Source organism: Phoenix dactylifera, chromosome 5 (genome assembly GCF_009389715.1).
Source record: "Phoenix dactylifera cultivar Barhee BC4 chromosome 5, palm_55x_up_171113_PBpolish2nd_filt_p, whole genome shotgun sequence".
NCBI lineage: Eukaryota > Viridiplantae > Streptophyta > Magnoliopsida > Arecales > Arecaceae > Phoenix > Phoenix dactylifera.
In genome coordinates this window covers 5,894,930-5,921,556 of record NC_052396.1, presented here as the reverse complement: position 1 = coordinate 5,921,556, position 26,627 = coordinate 5,894,930, and the positions used below count along the sequence as shown (strand labels likewise).

The 26,627-nt window shown below is 38.1% G+C and overlaps 2 protein-coding genes and 2 long non-coding RNA genes across 5 annotated transcripts; 2 read left to right on the top strand and 2 right to left on the bottom strand.

The window, feature by feature from the left end:
- The first annotated feature begins 467 nt into the window (after positions 1-467).
- LOC108511442 (protein LIM1) lies at positions 468-1,206 on the top strand. The gene is made up of 2 exons (XM_017843787.3): positions 468-925; positions 1,022-1,206. The coding sequence occupies exons 1-2, from the start codon at positions 625-627 to the stop codon at positions 1,027-1,029; spliced, it is 309 nt and encodes a 102-aa protein (XP_017699276.1). The 5' UTR covers positions 468-624; the 3' UTR covers positions 1,030-1,206.
- A 4,041-nt stretch (positions 1,207-5,247) lies between these two features.
- Positions 5,248-19,507, top strand: LOC103711146 (COP9 signalosome complex subunit 1-like). Of its 2 annotated transcripts, XR_604726.4 has the most exons (7): positions 5,248-5,846; positions 6,128-6,448; positions 9,260-9,376; positions 9,485-9,570; positions 14,322-14,482; positions 18,550-18,784; positions 18,991-19,393. XR_604726.4 is itself a non-coding variant. In XM_008797176.4 (6 exons), exons 1-6 carry the CDS (start codon positions 5,439-5,441, stop codon positions 19,168-19,170), a joined length of 1,347 nt encoding a protein of 448 aa, XP_008795398.1. In that variant the 5' UTR covers positions 5,254-5,438; the 3' UTR covers positions 19,171-19,507. The 2 variants fall into 2 exon arrangements, 1 of the variants encoding a protein (XP_008795398.1); XM_008797176.4 differs by lacking the exon at positions 14,322-14,482 and having other exon boundaries at positions 5,254-5,846; positions 18,991-19,507.
- LOC120110826 lies at positions 7,558-8,717 on the bottom strand. Its single transcript, XR_005511953.1, has 2 exons — positions 8,527-8,717; positions 7,558-7,965 (listed from the first exon to the last, which is right to left on the bottom strand). It is a non-coding gene; the product is annotated as an uncharacterized LOC120110826 (long non-coding RNA).
- A 1,568-nt stretch (positions 19,508-21,075) lies between the features above and the next one.
- Positions 21,076-22,582, bottom strand: LOC120110827. Its single transcript, XR_005511954.1, has 2 exons — positions 22,447-22,582; positions 21,076-22,375 (listed from the first exon to the last, which is right to left on the bottom strand). It is a non-coding gene; the product is annotated as an uncharacterized LOC120110827 (long non-coding RNA).
- Positions 22,583-26,627: the final 4,045 nt, after the last annotated feature.

Below are 26,627 nucleotides of genomic sequence, written 5' to 3'. Positions count from 1 at the left end.
AATCTCATTCACATCGGGTTCTTTGCTGCTTACAGATCAAAATTTTTTAATAACAATGTTAACTAATTAACTAATTACATTATCAAAATTAAAATTGTCAACATACAACTCATTGAAATATTATCATAGCCACCAAGTCAGGAGATAAAGAATGACTCAATGATTAATCACCGATGTCTCTAGACTATAAGGCACCTGGAGAAATACCACAAATTCTAAGTCTGGTGTCACAGCTAAAATTTTTACCATCCTTCTAATTAAGTTTGTCAAGACCTTAATCCCCATTATCTTCTTATGACCTATTTAGCGGTTACACTCCACAGCGATATGACACCAAATTACTGTTGTATGTTCGCAGCCATTTATTACTCACATTGCACAAAAACACGTCTTTATTTTTCTCTATTGAAGTGCTGTCATTGCTTTATTTTGCAATCTCTAGAGGCCGTTCGGGTGCTGTTACAAGGAGTTTTGGTGATTCATACGTTAGTGGTGAGATATGTTTATTTGATTAAGATTCAAAGTTCAGTTGAGTCATGCAATGTTCGCTCCCTCATGGACCTATCTATATAATGCAAATGGGTGTCTCAATTAAAGGATGCCTGCAACCAAGAACTGATAGCAATGGCAGCAGCTAGGTCATTCGTCTCTCTTCCTTCCATGTTGCTCTTCGCTAGAGCTACCTTCGTGCTCTTGCTTGTGGCTTTGGCTGCGCAGTCTCAGGTGGCTCAGTCTCAGAACTGCTCGGCTGCACTTAGTCAGCTCACGACTTGCGCGCCTTTTGTTGTCCCTGGCGCGAGCCAAGGTCCTCCTAGTGACCAATGCTGTGCTGCTCTTCAAGGAGTAGACCACACCTGCCTCTGTAACACGCTGAACATCATCTCTCGCCTGCCGAGCAGCTGCAAGCTCCCTTCAGTCACTTGCAGTAATGACCTCCCTTCTTCTCCTTTTAGAACTTCTTTGTAGGATCCTTGCTCGCATTCCTTTCACTGATGTTTGTCTTCTGATTTTTTATGGACAGATGCCTGAGTTTGACATGAAGCATGCACCCACCGACTGCAGACTCAATAAACTGAGATCTTGTCAAGATTTTTTGCTTTTTTTTTTTCCTCTCTTTTTTTGTCTTTCCGGGATGTCATCTGATCTCCAATCGAGCAATGTTATGGGGATCAGAAGAAGAACTTGCAATGAATAAAAGAAGTCAACCCTTTCTGTGCACGTAGATCAAGTCATGAAGGCTATACTCTAATCATGACTACTTAAGATTATAAAGAAGAAATGTTCAGTGAGTCAAAGCATCGGAAGCTCGATCTCAAGTATTGCTTCTTCTTTAAGTTGCCTAACTTTTAAGCCAGTCACGATCTGTTCGACTTAAAAGACCACGGCCTTCCACTGAAAGAGAGGTTACCTCACAAACGGGGTTCAATAAATCTTGAGAGCAAGTTTACGCACTAATTGCTGATGTGGACATGCAGTGGACAGCTCACATGAAGTCAATGATGATGGGCTCTTTTCTAACCTAACAAACCTAACCTTTTCTTATTTCTAGCTATCTATCTATCGGTTAGCTTAAGCTGAATAAAGATCAAATGGTTAAGATAGTTTTAAGGCATGCAGCAAGCATAAATGAATAAAAATGCTTAAATATCCTTGATTGTTAAATTAAGATCTGAAAGAAAGCCAACTTCGCAGAAGATGACAATGGCATCACAAAGAGTTGGTTTGCCGATTAACTAAAATTCGATGCCATCGTTTGAAGAAAGGAAAAATCCTTTCTTAAGGGGACCATGAAAGACCTTTCTTTGTTAATGATGCTGACCTCTAAGGAGGGCATGTGAAAGCACGTTCAATGGCAGGAGCGTGGGTTCCTCACTGATGTAGATGGATATTGCCTACTATTTTCTTCAGAATGTATGAGACCTAAACCTAATACAGCCCGACAAACCAATATGGACGAGAACCATATCAGAAAGGATTTATATGGTTCTTTCTTTTTCTTTTGGAGGGGGTTTATCTAGAGATATGTTTTAGAGGTTGTAAAATCTTTTAAATATCGTGCATACATGATTTAAATATTACTTCACAAAAATGCCAGACTTTTACATTAAGTTTCCGAGGCCTGATCTGGTTTTGGAGTCAACTCTCTTTAGCGGAGAAACAGGATGATCTGAGTTACTAATTATATGGCCTTGGGCAACTTTGCCATCATGTTCTACATTGAGCAAAGCTTTGGACCCCTCCAAAAGAACGTCAAAAAAAAAAAAAACACCGTCTCACGTTCGGACAGGAACTCAACCAGTGAATGATGTCTCAGCTGTGAGAGGGTGTTTCAGTTTCACCCAATGTTGGCGTCCAAGACATTAACTTCCGTGCTGCATTAGATACTATGCTTATGAAATACTAATATAATGGCGACAATGGACCCACTGCACAACAAGAGCATATTAAATAAAGATTCCTCTAGAATTAATGGTCAATCCTAATACTTTCTAAAGCACCTAACGACTCAAATAGAAAAATCTTCAGATGAAGAGATCTAGGTAGGTGAACATGGATATATAATAAAGAAATGAGTATTTAAAGTGAGTGAGTGAGAGAGAGAGAGAGAGATGTGCAGAGAAAATAAGGGTGTCATGTCAGGGATCTGGGTGGATAATAGCTTGCCAACTAAGAAATCTGAGTGTTGAGGAATGTTCTTAGTGGGCAGAGATCCAACAATCCGGATGCTAAAGTGTTTGGAGAATTGTTAAAGGGAAGAGACAAGTTTTAATTCATTTATGAATGGTTAGAGTCTGGAGTGCTGTATCGCCAGCTCAAGCAATGTTTCGCTAAAGGAGAAAGGAAATCCTAAATATAAGACAACATCCACGAATCTAATTCCCTTTCCCTTTAGATAAGGCATGGCATTGCCCATGTTGAACGCTAGCAGCTTCCTGCTACAGCCTTATGATTGCCCAGGTTACTGTTTTGGCAGTTGAAGCTCTTTAAGGGAAAGGAGAATCACTTATAAATTTATATATTTTCGTCCTATTTAGATGCTGGTTGGTTATGATTATCCACTTAACCAGTTAAACAACTGCAAAAAATGATGTGTTGACTTGCATCATTTATTTAATTAACACTCCAAAAGTAGCTTAGCAGGGTTAAATTTATTTCATGGAGGAAAGTAAAACAGATTTAATCACCAAGACTCTCACTTCTCTCTCTTTGGTTTTCCTTTTTTTTTCCTACAACTTAGCCTATTAATCTTTAGAATGTCAACTAAATAGCAAATAATTTTAACCATATTTATCTGACTAGCCAGTGAATACTGATAATTAAAACTTCCTCTTAGCTATTTGGGATCCAAGCAAGACCTTACTGCCCATATATATATATATGAGAGACTAAGCATGACCTAAGTGTGTCAATTGGATAAGTTTTGGGTGGCTAAGCCTCCCTTCATCTCACAGAAAGAAAAAAAAAACCTTAGTGCCTACATGGATGACAGGTGCACAATATTTTTGGGTTATCTCCATAAGGGTGGGAAGAAGTGAAGAACCGGAGAGGGACAACATGACCTGAAGTCTTAAAGCCATGCATTTTATCTTACCAGTAAGCATGGGGAGATTATCACTTGGATAGGACAAAGCCTCCAAAGAGGTGATTAATCCAGAGTCTCTCGGTAGTATGTTCAATAAAATGTAGTTCATAAATTGCAGATACTATTGATGGCCATGAATTGGATACAAGACAATGTGCCATATCGACTTTGTTGTTGGCCCTCTAATAGAAGCAGGCCTTGTCTGTCTTTTTGCGCAGAAAAAATGTCACATACTGTTATAGATTCAACTTCGAAACAAGAGCAAAGAATTAGAGATGCACAAGGTGGTGAAGCCAGGCCAATGGTTCATCACAAGCTCGGTTTAATATACCTTGGAGCTCTCAGCCTGACATCCTCCAAGGCAAAATTGATCCAAATCGCTATGAGCTATGCTCATGCATATAGGCTGCCCCAACCCCAAGCATTTCACGAGTCCATATTTTGATTTAATCCCATTTTTCGTCCAAATTTATCATAGCTAGTTATTTGGATGGTACTTATTGCCAAATATTATTTGTAAGCTTGATGAATGACCAAAGCAACCCAGTATGCTAACGTCTATAGCAACATAGCCAAAGTTCGTGCATATAGCATTAATACGTGGGTGCAAACGATATACCGACGGCCTTGGAGCTGGGCCTAACCATTTAACTTTTTCGCAACGTGGACTGGGTCGAATAAGCCATGGGCAGGCCCCAACAAATTGTGCATCCCTTCGTTCACGTACCAATTGTGCATATGTGTGTCTATATATATATCTATAATCATACATATATGTATACATATAAATGTATGTATGTTGTATAGTGAAGGTTCAACTTGGTTAAAATTTTTTATTCACTATGTGGATGCCTATATTAATATGCTCAACCATCATAAAAATTCATTACTTAATGTATAATAAAAATTTGACCATTAAATTTTTTATTTATTATAATTTATTATATTGTTATATTATATTTCTAAAATAGTTAAAAAAAAAAGGAGAAAAGACATATCTTACATATTGCATGAGGTCGACATTAAAGTTATTAGTATTGATGAAGAGAGTTTTTGTATAGGGGCTCTAGTGCAAAGTTTTTTATTTACCATATAAATACTAACAGGTTTTTATGCTTAGCCACTATTGAAGATCATTTTCTAATATAGCTAGCTTGTGTAAAATTCTTTGTTTGCTATTTGGATGCCATCAAGAGTTTCTGATTGGCCATCAAAGCCCACCATAGGAAATTGGGCTATCAAATCCATCTTTATTATAATTTATTATATTATCATAATATATTTTAAAAATAATTAGGAAAGCAAAAAACTTATGTTCCGCTTAATGATATATTAATGATCTACACCGATAATAATGATGCTGATGCTTTTAATATCGATATTAATGATTGAATTTTTGTGTTGGACTTTTATTTATTTTTTTAAAAAATTATTATTTAATATATAATAAAATTTTAACTATTTTTATTTATTATAATTTATTATATTATTGTATTATGTTTTAGGAATAGTTAAATAATGAAAAAAAAGTGGGACCGTGCATGGTGTGTAATATGATTGTAACGTTAAAAAAATATCTAATCGGACCGGCCAATCTAGCTCAATCCGGTTCTTGTAACAAGTATTTATGGTCTAGCTACAAAGTATAGCTACGGAACTCCGTAGCCTAATCCGAAGTCCCACAACTAACGCAAGCTTTCTCGACGTCGGCGACGCAAACAGAGAAAACTACGGTAGATATACCAGGGCCATAGAGGCCCTTCCGGCCCCTGCAGCGATTCTACTAGGGTTTTGCGAAATCGCGGCCGGAGCTCCGCCCGAGGCTTGAATTCGGAAGCAAGAAGTGGCGGCGGAGATGGACGGCGACGACGAGGGAGTGGCGGGGCCGATGGGCGACGAGGCGATGTTCTTGAACGGCGGCGACGATGGCCACCAGCAGCAACGAGGGATCAAGGCGGCGATGGGCGGCGAGCAGATGGACGTGGAGGCCTACGCGTCGCTGTACACCGGCCGGACCAAGGTGGTGCGGCTGCTCTTCATCGCGGACCGCTTCGGAAACGACGGAATACAGCTCGAGGCCCTCCGCCTCGCCTACGACGAGATCAAGAAGGGCGAGGACTCCCGCCTCTACCGCGAAGTGGCCGGCAAGATAGCCTGTCGCCTCGGGCCTCAATACGCCCTCGACCAGGCCTGGGCCGACGCCGTCGCCCGCCGCGCCGAGCAGCGCAAGGACAAGCTCGATAACGAGCTCAATGTCTATAGGGTACCCTTCCTCCAATTCTTGTTCCTCTTCTTCTCGATGTCAATTTTTTTTTAAAAACCCAGCACAAATCTTCTCTTTGGAGATTTCCAATGCTTGCTTCTAAATATTGATTGCGAACTATGTAGACTTTTTTTTTTCTGACAAAAGCGAGGTTTTTTTGGATTATTTCGACTATTACCACCCATTTAGGGGCGAAAGGATATAGCCTGGGTTTTTTGTTCTTTTTTTCCCTTCTTCTTGTAATTGACCCAGTTAACTTTACCCTGAACTTCAATATGCAGACGAATTTGATCAAAGAGAGCATCAGAATGGGTTACAATGATTTAGGAGATTTCTATTATGCTCATGGTCAACTTGGGGATGCCTTTAAGAATTATGTCCGTACCCGTGATTATTGCACTACTTCAAAACACATTATTCAGATGTGTTTGAATGTTATTCTGGTCAGCATCGAGTTGGGCCAGTTCTTGCATGTGTCGAACTATGTTGGTAAAGCTGAGCAAACACCAGAGTCGCCGGACCCTATCACAGTTGCGAAGCTACGATGTGCTGCAGGATTGGCTTACATGGAGGCGAAGAAGTACAAGCTTGCTGCTCGAAAGGTCATTCTTTCGCAATCTTTGCATCTCTAGATTTTTTTGCCATTACAAGCTCCACTTGTTATTTGAGTAATGCAAGCTATTCTGTCTGGTTGAGGGGATGCAGTTTAGGATGTTTGTCCAATGTTTCGACACAGCATGAGATATTTGTACTTTGTATGCCTGAGCTTCTACTCTATGCCTACACAAGTGATGATCTTGATGGAAGAAAATATTTTAAAATAACATTGGTAGATTTAACAACAATTTTCATATCATGCTAAAGATAAAATAAAATTCCTCCTAAATTCATGTGGCTACTTAAAATATGTGGAATGAGTATGGCCAAATTATCAACACATAGCAGATCAATGTAAATATTACTCGAGCAGTAGCAGACAAAACAACAAAACATCTTTTATTAGCCGAACTTCATAACTGCCTCCATCCATTAGGACTAGTAATTTAGTCTGTTGCCATTCAGTTTTAAGCTGAAAGAAAAATCCACAGATTTAGTACTTGGTGAATGTTGAATAGGGAACCATTTCAGGAAATATCTTTTTTCATTCACAGAAAACTGTTTCACAGGAATCCAGCATATTTATGGATAATTTCTCTGTTATTGTTGTTCAAGAGCTATTTTTACTGCACATGCTTTTATGATACAATTACAGAAACAGGAACTTGTAATTTTTCTGACATATTAGGTCAAACTTGGAAACCCTCTCTAGCTTCTGTAGAAGCATGTTCTTGACTTAAGATTTGACAGCTATTTTTCACAGTTTACTTCATGCGCTTTTGATTAACTATCTATAAATGTTATGCTCCACCATTGTGAGTTGAGATTAGAGGTGATCAAAACCCGGGCCGGGCCGGGCTCGGACCGGGCTCTACAGCAGAAATTAGGCCCGATGGCTATGCCTAGACCCGGCCCGGCCCGACTGTCGGGCTTAAATTTTTGTCCAGGCCCGACCCAACCTTATAAATCTGGTCCCAGGCCCGACCCGACAGGCCCGACCCGACCTGCCCGACAGGGCCCGACCCGATAGGCCCGACCCGACAGGCCTGACCCGACAGGCCCGACCCGACAGGCCTGACCCGACAGGCCTGACCCGACATGTCCGATTTTTTTTTTTGGAATCTAGAAATGGGCAAAAATGGCCCAACAGCTTAATGGCTCTCTAAATTGGTTAATTGGTTAATGTTAAGGATATAACTAGCCTATTTTAAACAGATAGTGTTGGTGGTGGTTTCAAACTTTGGAATTTGGATATATCTACAAACATTAAAAAAGAAAAAAATTGCAGCTTCAAGCCAATAGAAAGAAAATAAAATGTATGAAACACTGTTGTCCAGCTGAAAATTACAACCCAATAATAAAAACTGCAAACTTAGACAAAATACAAATTACATTGTCCCATTAACATTATAACAAACATGCATCTTTGTGCATTCAAAAGTTCATAAAAGTTCATAATTCTTGAAGCCACTTTCATAATAGAAAACTGTAGAACATCCTTGCATCTTCTAACTCTCAAAACCTACAAACACAAAATTGAAACATTAGCAATTGTTGATTGAACATGAATAATTATTAGAGTTATTAATAGAATATCTAAATGACTACAATTGTTAGCCTATCAAAAAAATTATACAACTAATTATAAAAAAATTCAGTTCATAAGAATTATCATAATACAAATAAAGCACCATCCAACCGGAAAAAAAAAAAAATCAGGGGAGAAGAAACTGAGAGGAGAAAATTCAGAGAATCTCCACCCTCCAAGAAGTCCATCTCCAATCCCCCGATCTTTCTTCCTGATGGCCCAGCTCGAACTGGGTTACTGGAGCACTGTGATTGTGAGGGAAGGAAAACCAAGACCAAAACCAAAAAAGAGAAGGGATGAAAGATCCCTCCTCTCTTTCTCTGTCTCCCGTCTCCACCCAAAACAAAACCACTGTCCCCACTCCCCACTCTCCCACTGTTCCGAGCTCTCTCGCTGCCCCCCCACCTCTCTCTCTCTCTCTTTCTCTCTCCGGGCTTGGGCAAAATCTACCGGGATCAAGCTCGAAGAGGAGGAGGAGGAGGAGAAAACTCTTACCGGTGACTGTGAGTCGGTGACCGGAGCCGCGGAGGTTGCCGTCCGGGGGAGAAGGACGCGAAGAGCCGCCGGCCGGTCGTTGAAGAGGCGACGACACCGAGAGGAGGCGGCTATCAGGCTCTCAGCGAGGGAAAAGGGGGGCGGGGGCGGCGGCGGCGGCGGCTCTCAGCGAGGGAGGGCGGCGGCGGCTCTCAGCGAGGGAGGGCGGCGAGGGAGGGGGGGCGGCGGCGGCTCTCAGTCTCAGCGAGGGAGGGGGGGCCGGCGGCGGCGGCTCTCAGTCTCAGCGAGGGAGGGGGGGTGTGGCGGCGGCTCTCAGCGAGGGAGGGCGGCGGCGGCTCTCAGCGAGGGAGGGGGGCCGAGGGAGGGGGGGCGGCGGCGGCTCTCAGTCTCAGCGAGAGAGGGGAAGGGAAGGGAAAGCCCAAAGGTTAGGGTTTTTGTTAAATTTTTTTAATATATTATAATTTATAACAGGATTTTATAGTCGGGCCGGGCCGAACCGGGCTATTTTTAACGTTTCCAGGCCCGGCCCGATTTTTTTGGTCGAGCCGCTTTTCCTGCCCAGGCCCGACCAATGGGCCCTTTTTCAATGCCCAAGCCCGAAAAATTTCGGGCCGGGCCGGGCGGGCCAGAAGGCCCGTGATCACCTCTAGTTGAGATGGCAATTAATTACTTCTTTGCTTAAGTATATAGAATATTTAACTACGAGTATTCACAACTCTTGTGGTTTCTGCAGTTTTTGGAAACTGGGCCTGAACTAGGGAACAACTATACAGAGGTGATAGCACCCCAAGATGTTGCTACATATGGTGGACTTTGTGCACTTGCATCTTTTGACCGCACAGAACTGAAGGCATCTCTTTTCTGTTTGTTTCTTTATATTTGCAATTATGTTTTTTCTTTATTTATTGCAGCTTGCATAGCTTAATGAAAGTCTAACTAGCTGGTTTATTATCACCAGAACAAAGTCATTGACAACATTAACTTTAGAAATTTCTTGGAGTTGGTGCCTGAAGTAAGGGAGCTTATACATGACTTCTATGCAAGGTTTAATGATATTTCTTTTTCTCCTTATCCATTATTGACTTGTCTATGTTCAAAATGTATTATTTCCCTCCTGCTAATCACAATCTCTTGTTCTACTCTCATTTTATTAATGACTAATATATCTTATAAACAATAATAACAGAATCTGAAAAACAATTGAAGTAAAACTTTAGTTTATTTTTATTAATTTCTAGACTAATATCTTCTCAAGTATAGGAGGCCATATGTGTGCTTATATGAATCATGTGATAAGCATGTCGAATAGTATTGTGGATAACATTTAACTTCTATACTTGTTAAGTTCTATCTATTCACTGAGTGGAGGTGCTTTCTTGTAAGGGAAGACAATTCTGAAATTTGAAGGTAGAGAATAATTTTAGGATATATGTGTGTGTGTATGATAACATGTACATGTAATGTAATTTGTGATCCAAACCATCAACCCGATCCACAAACAATCTGCTTTAAGCAGGTTTGGGTTTGACATAAATGGGTTTGGGTCATAAATGGGTCAATCCGTTTAGACCTGTTTAATGGGTTGGGTTCAGCTTTAAACATTTGACCCGTTTAACCTGTTTTGACCCGTTTAATAATTGGGTCGGGTCATAACCTGATCCACTTAACTTGTTTAAAACTTGTTTGATCTAACCTATTTAACCTGACATGTTTAACTTGTTTAAATTGTTTAAATCCATTTAACCCGTTAAAAATCCGTCAAACTTGTTTAACTCGTTTAACCTAATCTGACCTGTTTAATAAACGGGTTATGTAGGTCGGGTTGGGTTACCTTTTTAATAAATAAGTCGGATTCAGATCCGAAATTTTGACTTGTTTAATAAATAGGTCGGGTTTGGGATGATGAATTTTTGATCCAATCCATGTTCGACTCGACCTGCATCTAACTCGATCCGATCCAATTGCCACCCCTGCCTTAAATGTGTAAAGATTAGTGTTTTATGGCTGGTAGATTAGTATCAATAAAAAATGATTAATATTGTTATCTGGGTTGTTTTACCATTCTAGCTCTTTGGTCATTGTCTTATTAATCTTTGATTTTTATCTATATGTGAACTTTTTCTTTGAGAGAGAAGGGAGGCTGTTACCTCCATGTAGCCATCTAGGTGTAGTAAATGCAGATCTTTGGGTACCACAGCCCAATAACTTAACTATACTAGTTGGCACCCACTATCTTTGTGCAAAATTAAGAATGCAATGTTCATAGGATGGTTTGCTAGTGCTCCTTGCAAATGTTTTGAACACAAAATTTTGATTCATCTTTGCCACAAAAGTTGTCACTTAATACATCATGAACATATATACATTTGTTATTTAATATTTGAAAACTCATATAATTTTCTTTCCCCATGGTACAGATTTTTTTTTAAATTATAATTCCTCTTTTTACATAAAAAAGTAAATTGATATATAACATATGTAGCAGATAATAAAAAGGAAGAAAAAAGTTAATAATTGATTTTAGTCAACATCATTATTAGTGCCAATGTATCGCATGTCATTGGATCCAAAGTGCTAGTACGTGATCTGAGGTCCAACAAGATCAATAATTGTCAAGCCAAGATTTGTCATTTTTCATGCCTTTAGGCTTTAGATTTGGTTCTCAAAATAGAGGGAAAGGGGTGCGATGGAGAAGAGATGAAGGTGAAGGAGGTGGCTATTGGTTATAGTGGCGGAGGAGAAGGCGAAGTAGGGGGAAGGAGGGAGAGGCGGGGGGAGCAGTGGAAGGGTTCGAAGAAAAGGAGATGGAGGCGAGGAAGATAGAGGATAGGGTGAGTCGGTGAAGGAGATGAAGGATAAGACCTTCGATGTCTGTGGATGAGGAGAATGGGAAGGAGTAGGAGGGCATGATGGTGATGGGGGTGTAGCAGAAGGGGAGGGCGGATGAAGAGAGGAAAGGGGGAGCAGTAGAGTAGGCCTCCAATGCCAACAGGGAGGGGAGGGGCTAGGGCTCTAGACCTGCAGCTCATCCCATAGTTATGGTGGCTGTGGGTTGAGTTGCAGGTTATCGGGCCTTAGCTATAGGCCCGTTGTAACTGAACTTGCTATGTTGTTTTGAACTACGGGCTTCCAGATACTTAGTGTGGGCAACGCTCGTAGCTTGACTGATAGGTGGGTCAACCTCCTGGTCTGAACAAGCCCTTATGGAAGAAGGATTTTATTATTTTCAATTCTAGATCTTATTTAGATACCTGTATTGAAGGATTATAGGGCTTGTTTGGTTCGCGGGAAGTATTTTTCCTTCTAAGAATATGATTTCTGAAAAACAAATTCCTAGGAAGAGGATGCCTATACAAGTACTTTTGGCATGTTTGGTTGACCATGAAAAAGTGACAAATTTTCAAAGTGCTTATGTTTGGTTGACCATCCACTTTCCTGGAAAAGTTATGTATAATTCATATTATGTCCTTAATAAAAATTAAGTCTTTAATGCCTCTTTAATGCTTCTTTATTGCTAAAGGGCCTTTTTGGAAAAAAATAAAAATAGAATGATTCCCGCCTTATGGGAAAGTAACTTTTCCATGTTTCTCATGGGAAAGACTTTTTCATGAATTGTGGGAATCATATTTCCATAGGAATACAACTTTTCCGTCTCTCTCCTTTGAAAACTCCAACCAAACAGGAGGCATCTCATTACTTTCCCGTTGACTACACTTTCCCCCCTTCTTTTCCCGCGAACCAAACGAGCCCATAGTGGGGTCAAAATGGGAGCAACGAGTGGGTTTTCTTGAGGTTATTATTGGCTTGTTGGCACATAATGTAGATAGACAAAAAAATAAAATCATGTACGTCTCTATGGAAAAGATACGAAGAGATTTATGAACGCTATTCATGAGACGTTATATATATTTTACTAGTCATTAAACTTTGTTCTTTTTTCTTATTTGTAAGGAGATTTAATCAACATTGCTTGTGTGATGTTGAATGCTCCCCCCTATTGATTTATTTATTTTTTATTTTTGCTTTATATATATATATATTGCATTGATTCTGAATATTCTCTTGATTTCCAAGAAAAAGCTATCTCAATGCATGATTCTTGGTCAATCCTAGATGTATGTCTTCTGTAATCATAATGTCAGGATGTGAAATTGCTGATCTTTTACGTAGCTGGAGTTATGCAAAGATAATCCAAAAGTTTTTCTGTTTGGAATCTGCAAAGCTATATCGTAGTGCATAATTTCACGATCAATTCTAGATGTATATCTTCTAATTTTTTGATGATGTGATGTCTAAGAATTTTATTCATGTCAAATTGCCAATGATATGAAGATGCTTCATGAAACCTTTAAATAAAAAATACAATGTTATTTACGTGTTGTTATGAAATGATTAGATGTCTGGTGAGCTCAATTTTATGATTCACTAATCTGGGTCTTTTGATAGGGTTTAGCATTGGATGTTGTTTATGCTTAGATCGTTTTACACTATTTTTCGATCCAATTATGACGCTATCTTCTCAGGACTGTAATTTGTGGTTGGAGGCATTAATATCGTCATGCAAACTAAACTGATTCCACGGATCAGGGTCCATAAAACTAGACAGCAATAGATTTAAAGGTCTTCTTGGCTAGGTTCCTTATTTTCTTTTTTTCTTTCTTATAATGGTGCTATTTTATATTTTATTTTATTTGCTAATCTTGATTCAATAACTGAATGTTTTCCAAATGTTGGTATGTTTTAGTCAACTTCTTATTAACTTCATATTGGAACATTCAACTTTTCTTGGAGGTTCTATTGAAATTAAAATCCATAGAAGCCATTTTCATCAAAATGATCATGGAACACTATTTAAAAGTATAATTCATGATTGTGCATTCATATAATTTTGTGTTTTCTTAGACATTGACCATAGAATAGGTCAAGATCCATTCATGTTTTATGTCCAGGATAGTGAGTAATTCTGGGTTAGAAGTCACAAAATGGGTTGGCCAAAGTGAAATTGGCATTAGACTCATATCTCTTGCATGATTGCTAGGTTCTATGCATGCTGGTAAGCTTACGTTATAAGCATCGAGGAGCATCTTGTACAGTCCTCTAAGCATGATTCTCAGTTTTCATGTTAAATGATGACTAGAAGGATCTATCTCAGTTCAGATGGCAGGTGAGGGATTTTGTATGCATGAATTTCAGTGATCCATTGTTGCTTTAGTCCAGCCATGTGGGGTTGATCAGAATACTGCATATGTTACATGGTACACCAGATGTTTAAACATAGCGATTGATGGCGAATATCAAGTAGGATGTCGAGCATCTAATCCATCCCTGCCATCTGCCTATGTTAGGATAAAGATGTAATTTGATGTACACTCCTGGTGTCTTACTGGTTTTATGTTGTTTTATAATTCATAGATATGTATACAACTGCATATGTATTTATGCTTATGCATGAACATAGTGTCTGAGGTGTTAATTTTTTGCTTCATGGATTCCACGAACATAGATATGTATTATTCTTTGAATATGATAGCATACATTCATTGCCTACTTTATCTGTGTTTCTCTTTTTTTGGGTGGGGGAGGGCAGATGTTGGCCATCCTCTTTGCTATGCAAGGAAACTAGGTGTACAAAATCACATTGATGCGTCATTCTCTCGTTTCAGCATGTTGAGGTTTATACCAGTATTATTATTTTTAAATCCTCTTGAAGATGCTCTTTGCCTATGATTGGGAGGAGGTGCACAATTAGATTACGAGTAATTCTTTCTGAATGTCCATTAGCATCTTCTCAACAGCATGTGTAGGTTTATCTCCCGCATAAAAGGCTTGGGTTGGCAAGTGCAATGGCGGGGGTTCAAGTTCTGGAGCAGCTACTTTGTACCCGAAAAAAAGCCAAATATTAGCTTGTCCCCAGTCCGCCCATCCCAGGACTCCGGAGTCCTGGGACCAGAATTGAGTAATGGCCCTTAATTTGACTTGTTCGTCTCTTCAAATCTTCCATTATACTGTTTTTGCAACAAACGCATCCAATTATTATCTAAACAGACATGAATCTGGTGCTTCTGACATATTCTTTAAGAAGTTCACTCAGGTTCTGCTATGCCAAGCTTGTGAAGAGTATGCTAGGATATGGTCTAACCTCAGCTTTTGTCGAAGTTATGTTTTTTCACTAAGTCCACTCTGGACCTCATCTCTTCCGTGCAATAATGATGCCTTGCATTGTGGTGGTTTACGTCATAATTGGCGATGGTTCTCTTCAACCTTCCAACATAACACCCTGCTGTGATCCATATTGACCATAAATATAGCCAAACTGGTGCACATCATAGATTTATTACAAATGTGTATTAACATATTCTTTCATGGCATATTGCACTGATAGGAATTCATGTCTTGCCTCTATAATGAATGACAGAAACACAGACAATTAGAAATCATGTAGAAAAATTTCTCTGTGGAATTTGGAGGATAAAGGTAATTATCCTAAGACAATTGCTTTATGATATTTGTGGATGTTTTTGTGGAGTATCGTTCATGATGCAATTGCTTGGCCCGAAAATGCATTTATCCAATTTTCTGCATCTCAAAGTTTAGCAGGGACTTGCACAATTATTTGGGTCTGAACAACTAATCATAGTCCAAATTGACATGCCTGACCATTGTACTATAGGTTAACTTTTTTACAAGATTGAGCTGGGTGAACAAGAGTTTAACCTAGATATACATTCATCATATTAAATGCCTCAAATATTTAAATGAATAGGAAGGAGTTCAGAATAGACAAGACTTGGCTACTGTCTCCTTTTTATTTTATTCCGTGACTTATTTAGTTTGAGCATTTTTTCTAATTGGCTTGTAAAATTTTGTTGCATGCTTGCTTATAGTTTCAGTCAATTGACTCAATTCTCTATTTCTTTTTCCTCGGTGAAACTTTTATGTTTTCTTTGATTAACTCATTTCTCCAAGGTTCGCCGAATCGGTATCAAGGGATGTACATGCTAGAGATCGGTTTGGTATGGTACTTGTGTACCTTATTGAGCCGAGGTGTACTAGAACTAGGGGGAGGGAGAGGAAGAGGGAGAGGGAGAGGGGAGAGGAGAGAGAGAGAGACGTATCTCGTCGTCGTGGAACCCTAACCCTAGCCAGCATTGTTGACACAGAATCGTCATCTTAGGTAGAGCATCAAGAGAGGGGTGAGGGGGGGAGAAAGACAGGAGAGTAGAATTGAGAGAGTGGGAAAAGGGGGATGGGAATCGAGAGGTCGTGAGAGGGAGAGAAGAACAAAAAAGACGAAGACGATCAAGAGGGTGGAGGAATTTTTATAAAAAAATGCGGTTCACTTCGGGAACCAGATCGATCGGCCAAACCATTCTGGTAACTGTTTGGTCCGATTCAAAATAGTTCGAACCACATAGGCACATGTCTCTATGAGGCTTATCTTGTTTGTACAAATTTTCTCAATTTTTTTGAACCATACAAAACTGCGGCTCTTTCTTGTGATATTGTGAACTCGGGATTTTATCAACCAAACCATTTTGTTACTTCGTGCATCGGACTACTGGTTCAAAGCAACGAGTATCGAGGCTTCCATACCGTACTGTGCCGGAGCGTACCGAAACAAGGAGAGGGAAGAAAAGAGAGAGAGGGAGGGAGAGGGAGAAGGGGGAGAGGAAGGAGAGGGAGGGAGAGGGAGGAGAGAGAGAGAGAGAGAGAGGCTGAGGAACTTCAAGCCATCGATGGGGAGCTTCGAGAGCTCTAGATTCAGTGACGGGGAGAGAGAGAGAGAGAGAGAGAGGACTCGCCGAGCCAGGACGTTGCCCTTGTACGTCGTTATCATCGACTCGAGGGCTTCGAATGGGGATTAGGGCTTCAAAGAGGACCAAGGAAATTGAAGGGATGGGGAGCTTCAAAGAGGAGATTAGGGCTTCAAACATGGCCTTTTATAACCCAAACCAACTGGCTGAACCATGCCGGTAATTGACCGATCTAGTTTGGTACACCCCGAACTGTCCGGTTCAGCTTACCCTGGTCCAAAGTAATTATATAATCATTCATATATTGTTTCTCATGTTGTCAATCTTGATTAAAGCCTTCTATTCAACTTTATTTCTGCCCAATTTGCAGAGTATGTCCACTGATTTTCAAATGTATTTCTTAAGACCCAGCAATCCGCTTTTAATGATACTCTATTATATGTTCTCTCTGACTTAATAAACAGCAGGTGCTGGTTCTTTCTCTTCTATTTAAAGCCTTAAATTAGTAATCTATCAACTGTCACTTAGCTTCCTAGCATAGCTAATAATTGTGTTATCTTAATGTTGTTTAGCGTAACCTCTACTGTAACTTCATAGTATGGCCTATAGACTTGATTCCAGTACAGTTATTGCAATTTTACATCTTTATTCTTATGGCGAGCATGAGAATGCTTCTCTCTCTCTCTATATGTATGTATGTATGTATGTATGTATAGACAGATAGAAGGCCAGTTAACCAGACAATATAGTTCCTCTTATTATGTTCATACATTGGTTTGTGTAACTACTTCAAAGCACTCTGTCATGTATCCAGATCTCTACTGTTATTCAAGCCGAATGATACTGCGCTCCTCTACCTTCTCCCTGATTTGTTGTTTCAAATAAGGTCCTCTAATGTACCCTCAATAGTATACAGGAATAGAATCTCGTCATTCTTGAATCTTTCCATTTTAAATGATGTAAGGCTTTTCAGAGATCTCTTGATCTCTGTCCCTAGCTTTGCTATCTCATTCTAGCTAAATCCTGAAGTTCTTTTTTGCCTTCTAAATTATTCCCTGCCACTGTAGGTTGTCGCAAGCCACATACTTAGCCTTGCAAGCTTTTCCGGTGCTCTTTATCTTGTAAAGTCCTTGGTGTCATTGTTCTTTGAACATTCTTTAGAATAGGATTCTTTTATCCTTATCTTCTTTTGGTCACCATTTCGGCACCTCATCTTACATCTACGGGATTATGTTGTAGATCCTGAAATGCTTTTCAACTCTGCCATTCACTTCATCATAGCCATGTCACCTCCATACCATGACTGCTGGACTATGGAGCACTAGGTTGTAATATTTAGGTCGCATGAATGCTGTATTTTTTTTAGAAGTTGATAAGAGGACGGCTATGTTTTGTCAGTTAAATAGTATTTGAGGAAAAATATGCTTTATTTTCAGAAAAATGTTTTATGACAATTTAAGACAGAATTTTGTTTGAAGGGAGGACAATTAAGAATTCCTGGAGTTCCTAGAGATTAGGTCTTTTGTTAGGGTTTATAGTATACATATAGTGGGTAAAGAAGGATTGTCATATGATGTAATATCTTTTCCTGGTTTGTTGGAAAAAGTGAATAATTTTAATGGAGGGACTGTGCAACAAATCTTGGTTGTTTGTTGTTATTCTATGTTGGTTATCTATTTTCAAGAGGGTCAACCTAGAGAAAAGAGCCGATCGTGCTTGCTAGGTGACGAATGTAAATCTGGTGCAGGACTGAGATTATATGAGAAAATATCTTGGAGGAAGCTATGAGAAAGAGTTGAATACATCAGAGAGAGAGAGAGAGAGAGAGAGAGAGGAAACATATGGGTCCAAACCAATGTATCGGGAAAAAAAATCCATCTGAATTTGTTACTCTCTTACATCTATCTGTTTATTTAATTTATTACAAAAAATAATTCATATCTCAATTGAACTAAGACTTCTTTAGATGTGTTCCACGATAAATAGAAAATTTCTCAGATATAGTTTTTCTGTAAAAAAAATCAGAAAGTCAGGCCATAGGCTCCTTTAGAAACATCAAATTCAGCAAGCTTTATTTCCTGAATAATTTGCTCAACTGTCTCTGACCTCGTTACTCTCACCTGCAAGTTATCTTGTGGACATTTGCTTCTTAAATCAATAAAATATTGCTTCATGGAGTGGCATTTGCTGTCTGTCAAAGCATTTCGTGTTCCTGTTGTTCTCAGAGGCTTCTGTTGTTCATGCTAACCAGAAGAATATTTCACTGCAGTCGCTATGCTTCTTGCCTAGAGTATCTTGAGAACCTTAAACCAAACCTGTTGCTGGACATTCACTTACATGATCATGTTGGAGCACTCTATACTCAAATTCGCCACAAAGCTATCATCCAATATACGCATCCATTCATTTCTGTGGATCTCCACATGATGGCCGGTGCCTTTAAAACTAATGTTTCTGGATTGGAGAAAGAACTCAAAGCTTTGATAACTGACAACCAGATTCAGGTAAGATAGCGTTTATTTGTTTTTGAAGTCTCATCCAGTATAGAAATGCTTGCACTTTATGTTTGCTCTTAGTTCAATAGAAATTATTTCTGAGGTGGTTTCTTGGATCCTAGTTAAGCTTTAAGAATCTGTCAACAGTCACAATATCAACATTATTGCTATTGGTGCAGCTATATTGTTTGATTCGTTTTGTGGATTATCTGCAGGCCCGGATAGATTCGCACAACAAAATTCTTTATGCAAGGCATGCTGACCAAAGAAATGCAACATTCCAGCGTGTCCTACTAACTGGTGTTGAGTTTGAGAGAGATGTTAGGGCGATGTTGCTGAGGGCCAATCTCCTCAAACATGAATACAACCAAAGGGCACCAGCCAGGAAAGCTTGAGACAGAATGCTTATCACCCGAATTGATTTTTAGCTGAGGGTTTTTTAATACTGCGATCGCACCTCTTATGGATGGAAGCTAGTTTCCTTTTGTGCATTCGTTTGTGAAATCCATGGTTAGAATTTGTGGGGATGTCATGTATTTGCCTGATTGGGCCATGAAATTGAAACATTTTCATTTGTATGGTGGCTGCGATTTTATGTACATGCTTTGAGGTTGGATATTTGTGCATGGCCTTTTGTAGCTATGATCGAACGCTTCCAGTTGATGTGGTAACATCAGCTGCCATAAAAATGTTTATCCACCGTCAAAGGAAAGATACAGAAAAATGTGGACATTTGTGTCACCTATTTCACTTTCCTTGCAGATCTTGTTTATTCCTGAGCATCCATCGAGGAGATCCGCATATTGCAGAATGCCTGTGCTGACTACTAAATAACTGCAACTGCCGGAAACTGCTAAATAACTTACAGGGGGTTATTGCTTGGATCCGGTCTCCGGGAATTGGGTACAATGCTCTTGCAGAATTTTGACGGTGACTGGCATCTATAGATTACTAGCATTTTAAGAAAATTTTCTTTAGTGGATGCAGTTGACAACGCAGGCATTCAGGTCTAACAGCTTGCTCGTCAACAGAAGGCTGTTTTGATTTTAAACGTTGCGCATACGCAATGAGCGCGCGCTGGAATATAACTTTGGATTGCTGCTTCCTTCTGGCCTTGATGAAATCTTTTGGCCTGAATCTTCTCTGATGAAAAAGTGGGGATACAAGTTTTTGGTTAAGATTTGCGCGTAACTTCACCAGGCATGCAATGTAACTAGTTGTTGCATATACCGCCTCGAAGTCAGCTTCATGTCAGCCAGAGTGAATATTATGGGATATTCACGGGCTCGCTTCTTATTGTTTGTACGCTAGATACGTCAGCCAGAGTTAATATTATGGGATATATGTTTACATGAAAATGCAATTTGTTTGTAAACTTAGTTTTTTTTTTTTAATCGATTCCAATAAGAGAAGGATAAATGAATTGGAGGCTTGAATTTAGTAAAAACCTTCACTTTGCTCTCTCTAAAAGATGAAGGGATGAAGGCAAATTGAAACACTACGTCCAATTTTCTGTACTGGATGGAGCAAAGTCGGAGAAGCTAAAAGCCAGGGGTCTTCGATGGCAGGAACAAAGCCAAGGTGCATGGTAGAGAAATGTTATTTGGCTCAAAGGCCATACCCTAAGCATACCATGCTCGACTTGGCAAAGAAAATATAACAAATAAGGAGGACATATTCCTTCATCCTTCTTCCTCTGTTTTTTCTCAAACCTTCATCACCCACAGGGTGGAAGATCACGAAAAATGACTGGCTGGAGAAAGTTGTAATGGCAAACAAGTTCTTGGTAAGCAAAGGCACCAGCATGGCAAATGGTAAAATTTGTTACCAGTGATTCCCTTAAACTGGGTGCAAGATGACCCAAAAAATGAATTCGACCACCAAAAACTTCTTCCCTCCTATCTTCACTTGAAGAGAGCCTTCCTGTGCTCATTTTCTCCGAAAATTTTGCTGGTCGTCAAATGAATTTCAAGCGTCAAGCAAACTTGACATCATCAGTATGGGACTGTGGATCCCCAATGGTTGAATTATTTGTTACTATGAAAAACATCTTGTAGGATACGAAATTGAGAATTACTGATCTATAAATTGTGGGGAACAGTATTTGGATCACAGATCAAATGGTTGTTCATCCTGATGCCAGCTTGATAAGAGAAATCAATATGCCAAACTTCAAGCAATAACCAGTGATCTTTAGTTCTGGCCTGGTAACTTTACTGGATGTTCCAATTAACAGAACAAATTTCGTGGCATAAATTGAAATGCATATCAAACAGGAGAAAAGTGAAGAAAGAAAAAAATTATTACCAAGATATTGCTGAATGATATGATAGAATGCTCCATTAATTTCATAATGTCAGTACAGATTTCTAAGATCATGCTAACTTAGTATCAAACATATGTACAAAAATAAACAGCCAATAAGAAACACTTTAATCGAATCGAATTAATATGCTAACCATTCTTCACCGTTTGATATTGAAATGAAATAGTGCGTTCTTGGAACAAATTTGACACAGGTCAAACACAGTTTCTAATAAGAGAAATAATAGAGAACTGAAAAGCAGTATTATGATGAAAGGTTGCCAACCGCTTTTGTTTGAGTAAAAAGAGGTTTTCCTTTTTATTTTATTGATTGAGCAAGTGAAATCAACTAGGCATATATACATTTATCAAGTACAACAGATTATCAATCATCTTGCTAGAAGCAGATGCAGCGAATCCTAGTCGAAGGATATTGATTTCTCTAATCAACTCTTCCATGAAAGATGTAACTGCTTTGAATACATTTTCTTTCCAGCTTTCCACCATACACCTATAACCAACAGGTTCCAAGCTATATCTTTTCTTTATCTTTTTCTTCTCATACAAGCCCAACTTTTAGAATCATAATCAAAAATTTTATTTTATTCATTGAGCAATTGAAATCAACTAAGCATGGATAATACAACAGATTATCAATCATCGTGCAAGAAGCAGATGTAGCCAATCATAGCTGAAAAATATTGATTCTTCTAATAAATTCTTCATAACCGCTCTGAATATGATTTCTTTCCAACTTTCCACCGTACACCTATAACCAACAGCTTCCAAGCTACATCTTTTCTTAATCCTTTTCTTCTCGAGCTAGCCCAACTTCTGAAATCATAATAAAAGATAATAATTTCTGATATAGTACCCATGCCACCTATTCCTAACCATAAAATTCCCAATGCCACCCATTCCCAACGAAAAACAGCGAAGTTATCTATAAGCAAATCTGAAACTCCTTCATGCCGATCAATTACGTCATCCTCGGCGCAATTCAAACTAACAACAAAATGTTCTCCCACTCCACCTGCATCATTTAGACCTTCTGCTTCATCTATCTCAAAATATTCCATATCCATCCCTCCTTTGAAAGCTTCCCCCATCACGTAATTCACCTCAGCTCGAACAGGGGAAAATAAACTACGAAATTTGAGAAACCTTTCTTACCGAGCATCGCAAAGAGATGACCTCCGGGACGTTACGCTTCTCCCTTGAAGAACTCAGATCTGTTTCCCTTCCCAGCTTCCACCAATTTGACTCCTATGCGAGAAGATAATGCCGGGTACTATGCTGCTTTACCAAGAAATGAATAAGAAACGGAAGATGCCTTGGACTGTAAGAAAACGGCCCCAAATCCATACCCAAATCGCACGCAAGGTCCCCAGGCTGCTCTTTATTTTCCGGTGGCTGGGGTGCCTCCCGGGGTTACTTTGTTGACGTCTGAAGCATTTGCCTGTAAGAAAAGGCCGAAAAAATCAATATACTTTGATGCCACCACCGAAAGTAGATTCTGCAGGGCTGGCAGAATGAAGGAAAATGCACACTGACAGCATTTTTACACGTGGATTCTTTATGCTCTCGCTGCATTAGCTGCAGCGTCTCGGCAGTACGTGCCTTTTATGCTCAGTGGCACGGGTGCAAATAGATTGGGTCACGGGTCACGAGTGATCCGATCCTATCTGATTATTATTCAGATTTTAATATTGATCCAGATCCAACCCAATAATAGATTGGATTCACCGCTACAATTTTTGACCCAACGGTCATTCGGATCGGATCGGGTCTATGTATAATTTAGACCCAACCTAAAAAATTTAGGTCCGAATCGGATCTGGTTCAGGTTCAGTTCGGGTTAACTCATTCATAGCTTTAAAACTTGTATTTGCATCTGCAAATAATTTTACAGATTCTGGTTGGGTCGGTTCGCGTTGTAGAATTGAAAATCTAATATTACTCAGATTTCAAATGGGTCGGGTCGGATCTGAATTTAGTAAACCCAGACCCGACCCAGAAAATGGAACGGATCAAATTTTAGAACCCGACCCAATTCACGAGTCCTCCAAAACGGATCGAGTTGGGTCTAAGCGGTTCAAATCATATTGGGTTATAGGTCAACCTGACCCATTTGCGGTCTTAAAATATTTATCGCTCCATTTGCGGTCTTGGTATAAAAATATTTATCACTTTTTTTTCTTTCTTTCAAGAAATGGATACTAAAATATTTATATTTATATTAGATATAAAATATTGGTCAAATATAAAAATTTATATTTATATTTATTTTAAGTAAATATATATGCAAATTAGATATTAAAATTATAGATATAACTACGGATATAAGTCGAATAATTAAATTTTATGATTGTAGAATCAAAAATATTGCTAAGTGGATAATAAATCAACTTAATATTATATCAATATAGTCATTTATTTTTTTAAAAAAATCATGAATGTGATGTAAAATTAAATAGAGCTATAAATAGAATCGAATATTCGGATATAAATCGAATAGTTGTCTATCCATATCCGTATCTTTCTTTTTTTTTTTGATAGTATAGACACAGATATGAATATTTATGGATGCTCAAATTTTTATTTATATCTCCATAGTTTCATATACGAAACTGGATCCAAATAAATATTATCCAATCCATTTTTACCTCTAATTCGTTTGATTAGGATTTATTAGATCACAAAATAATCTAACGATTCCTAAAAATTATTTATTTAAAAAAGTAATCGTAGAAAAAATAAAATTTATCATATTTGTTGGTGGAAAAATTATTCGAAAAATATCATCTATTAATTATATTAATATAATTAATACAATATTAGTATAATATAAGTAAGGGTATTTTCATTAAGAATTGATATTTTCATCTTATTACCACTTAATAATCTATTGTGAAAAAATAAGTACCATCCTCTAGCGGTATTTGTTTTATCTTCTGTCTTACAAAAATAAATATGCAATCCACTATTTATTTTACTATCTTTTTTCATCCAACTTTTGTACCAAATAAAATAATTTAATATAAAATTTATCTTTCCATGCTAAATCACCCGCAAGTAACTGTACCCAAGGAGAAAGGTTGAGAGGCTGTAGCATGTTTATTCAAGTTCAATTTTTTAAAACATATTATCAAAAAATCAAATTCAAGATTTGTAATTGATAGGCAGAAACGTGTGATCATCACGAGAAGACCTCATTCATCTCTCTCTCTCTCTCTCTCTCTCTCTCTCTCTCTCTCTCTATATATATATATATATATATATATATATATATATTGAAGGAAAAAAAATTGTACGTGATAATCATGTTATGAGATGGTTTAACCTTCATACCTTCCATGGCATAGAAACAAGTTTTATACTGTACCTGATATCATTTTCAGATTTGTATATCACATATTGTGCACATATTCGACTCAATTAAAATGTCAAGTAAAGCAAAATATGAATATCGATCAGTTTGACTCTAGCTTGATTACATGTTTGTTGGAGTTCAATTGAGTAGAAAATGTTCTAAAGCTCAAATAGTTTCTAAAGCTTAGCTCATAGAAGATCCAAACATGGACATCCTAGATTTGTGAAAACGAGTACAGGATAAGCTCAACTTAACAAAAAATTTATTCAAGCTTGATTCTTGTGATAACCCTTTTATATAACCTATTACTCTGGCCTGGCTCACTTGTTTGCACTCCTAATTTCAAAAACTGTAAGAGATTCATACGACCTTCATAGAAAGAATTTCATTATACTAGTGTAGTATAGTATACAATAAAGTAATTATGTTAAAAATTTATCTTATCGATCATAATCTATACATGTCAAAACATATAGATTGAAAATAAACAAAATTTAATGCTTAGATCATAGTAAAACATATACTCTCACCATTTTAACCATTCAAATTTTACATCTACTTGAAGCATAGATCAATGATCATCAAATTAATGATTTTTGTTCTCTAAATATTTTTAACAATATAGATCATAATTAGTAGTATGGATCTCCAATCTAAATATTCTATTATCGGTTTTGAAATCTAGAGGACCAGATACTTTCTTTTCTTGAGAGCAAAAACTCTCTTTTTATATTATTTTTCTAAGAAAGAATACTTATATCATGAGGGCATACCAAAATAAAGATTTCGACATATTAGACCCAAGACAGCTATCAATGAATAGCGAATACGACATCCATTTAAGGGTCAGTGTTGTTACCCTAGGATGCCCAATTCGCACCAGGACTTGAAAATGAAACCTAACCGAAAATGTAGACAACCCAAGGGAAACCTTGTATAAAAGGTATATTCTTGGTTGTTTAGAACTGAAAACAATAAATGATATTTTGCCTCGGTATCAACTTGTGGTCTCTCATGTTGAGACGTGAGGCAATTTATTCCTCCATAATCAAACTTGATGATTCATATATTTAAGTGGAGAAGGAATATCTGATCCTTTTTCAACATGCATAAAGTTTAGCTTATGTTGCCACATACCCATCACCCAAAAGTTTCCTTTATATGACATCACAGCTTTCATTATTTGCAGCTAGAACTCTTTAGTGACAGCAGGAGATGTCCGATTACATGAAATCACTGTTCCTCTAGCTGAATTGTGAGGTGCTTGGAAGGAAATCAGCTATGCCATCACAGTTTTGGAGGCTAACCGAATCTTGCTTAAGGACAATTTCAGGATAATCATTAGTTGGAAAAATAGAATGAATTGACGTGTGGATAGGATTAATCTTCTATTAGCTAATCGACGGAGGATGAATACAACATTTTTGGCTTTCGAACCAGCTCACACACACACACACACACACACACACACACATATATATATATATATATATATATATATATATATATATATATATATATATATATATATATATATATATATATATATATATATATATATATATAGAGGTTAACAGTATAGTTGATTGGGTTACTTTTCATGCCGCCCATCACTTTAATAGTGTCATGTAAAACTCCATTTTTGGTTGTATCTACATTAGGATGGTGATGTGGTTTATCTATTTCAGTTAAAAAAAAAGAAATCTTTACCTCCAACACTTTAATTTAGCAAAAGAAACTGGACTGATCTTGCATTTATCAAGAGTTCTAATGCTTTGTCAGTGTGAGAGCATATTAACGACCAGCACATCAGAAGTCTCAATCAGCCAGTTATTATTTTCTTGTAACGCAGGACATATTGTGTCGAGTCATTTATTATCATACCTACACACAGCTAATACGAACTGTGTGCTATTAATATTAGTAGTTTGGGATGGTCTTCTCCATGTAATTAATTGCCTCATTTCCTTGTTTCTCTTCTTGATTCTTATTGATATGCGCGATCTTTGATTATTTACCGAGTTTCATTATTCTCACAAACTGCCCATATTTTACTCATATAATCAATTCTTTCATGCAGACGACAATAGGCAGCACTAGGCAATGCGTTTAGGTATAGAGAATCTATTTTCATGTTTCAAACCATGACACTCATGTCAAAATAGAAGAATTTAC

What these genes read in the sequence shown, in the direction of transcription:
- LOC108511442 (XM_017843787.3), top strand. Translation starts at nt 625, where the DNA reads ATGGCAGCAGCTAGGTCATTCGTCTCTCTTCCTTCCATGTTGCTCTTC.
- LOC103711146 (XM_008797176.4), top strand. Translation starts at nt 5,439, where the DNA reads ATGGACGGCGACGACGAGGGAGTGGCGGGGCCGATGGGCGACGAGGCG. An exon ending in ACGAGCTCAATGTCTATAGG is followed by an intron (nt 5,847 to 6,127) that starts GTACCCTTCCTC and finishes TTCAATATGCAG; the next exon opens with ACGAATTTGATCAAAGAGAG. An exon ending in TTGACCGCACAGAACTGAAG is followed by an intron (nt 9,377 to 9,484) that starts GCATCTCTTTTC and finishes TATTATCACCAG; the next exon opens with AACAAAGTCATTGACAACAT.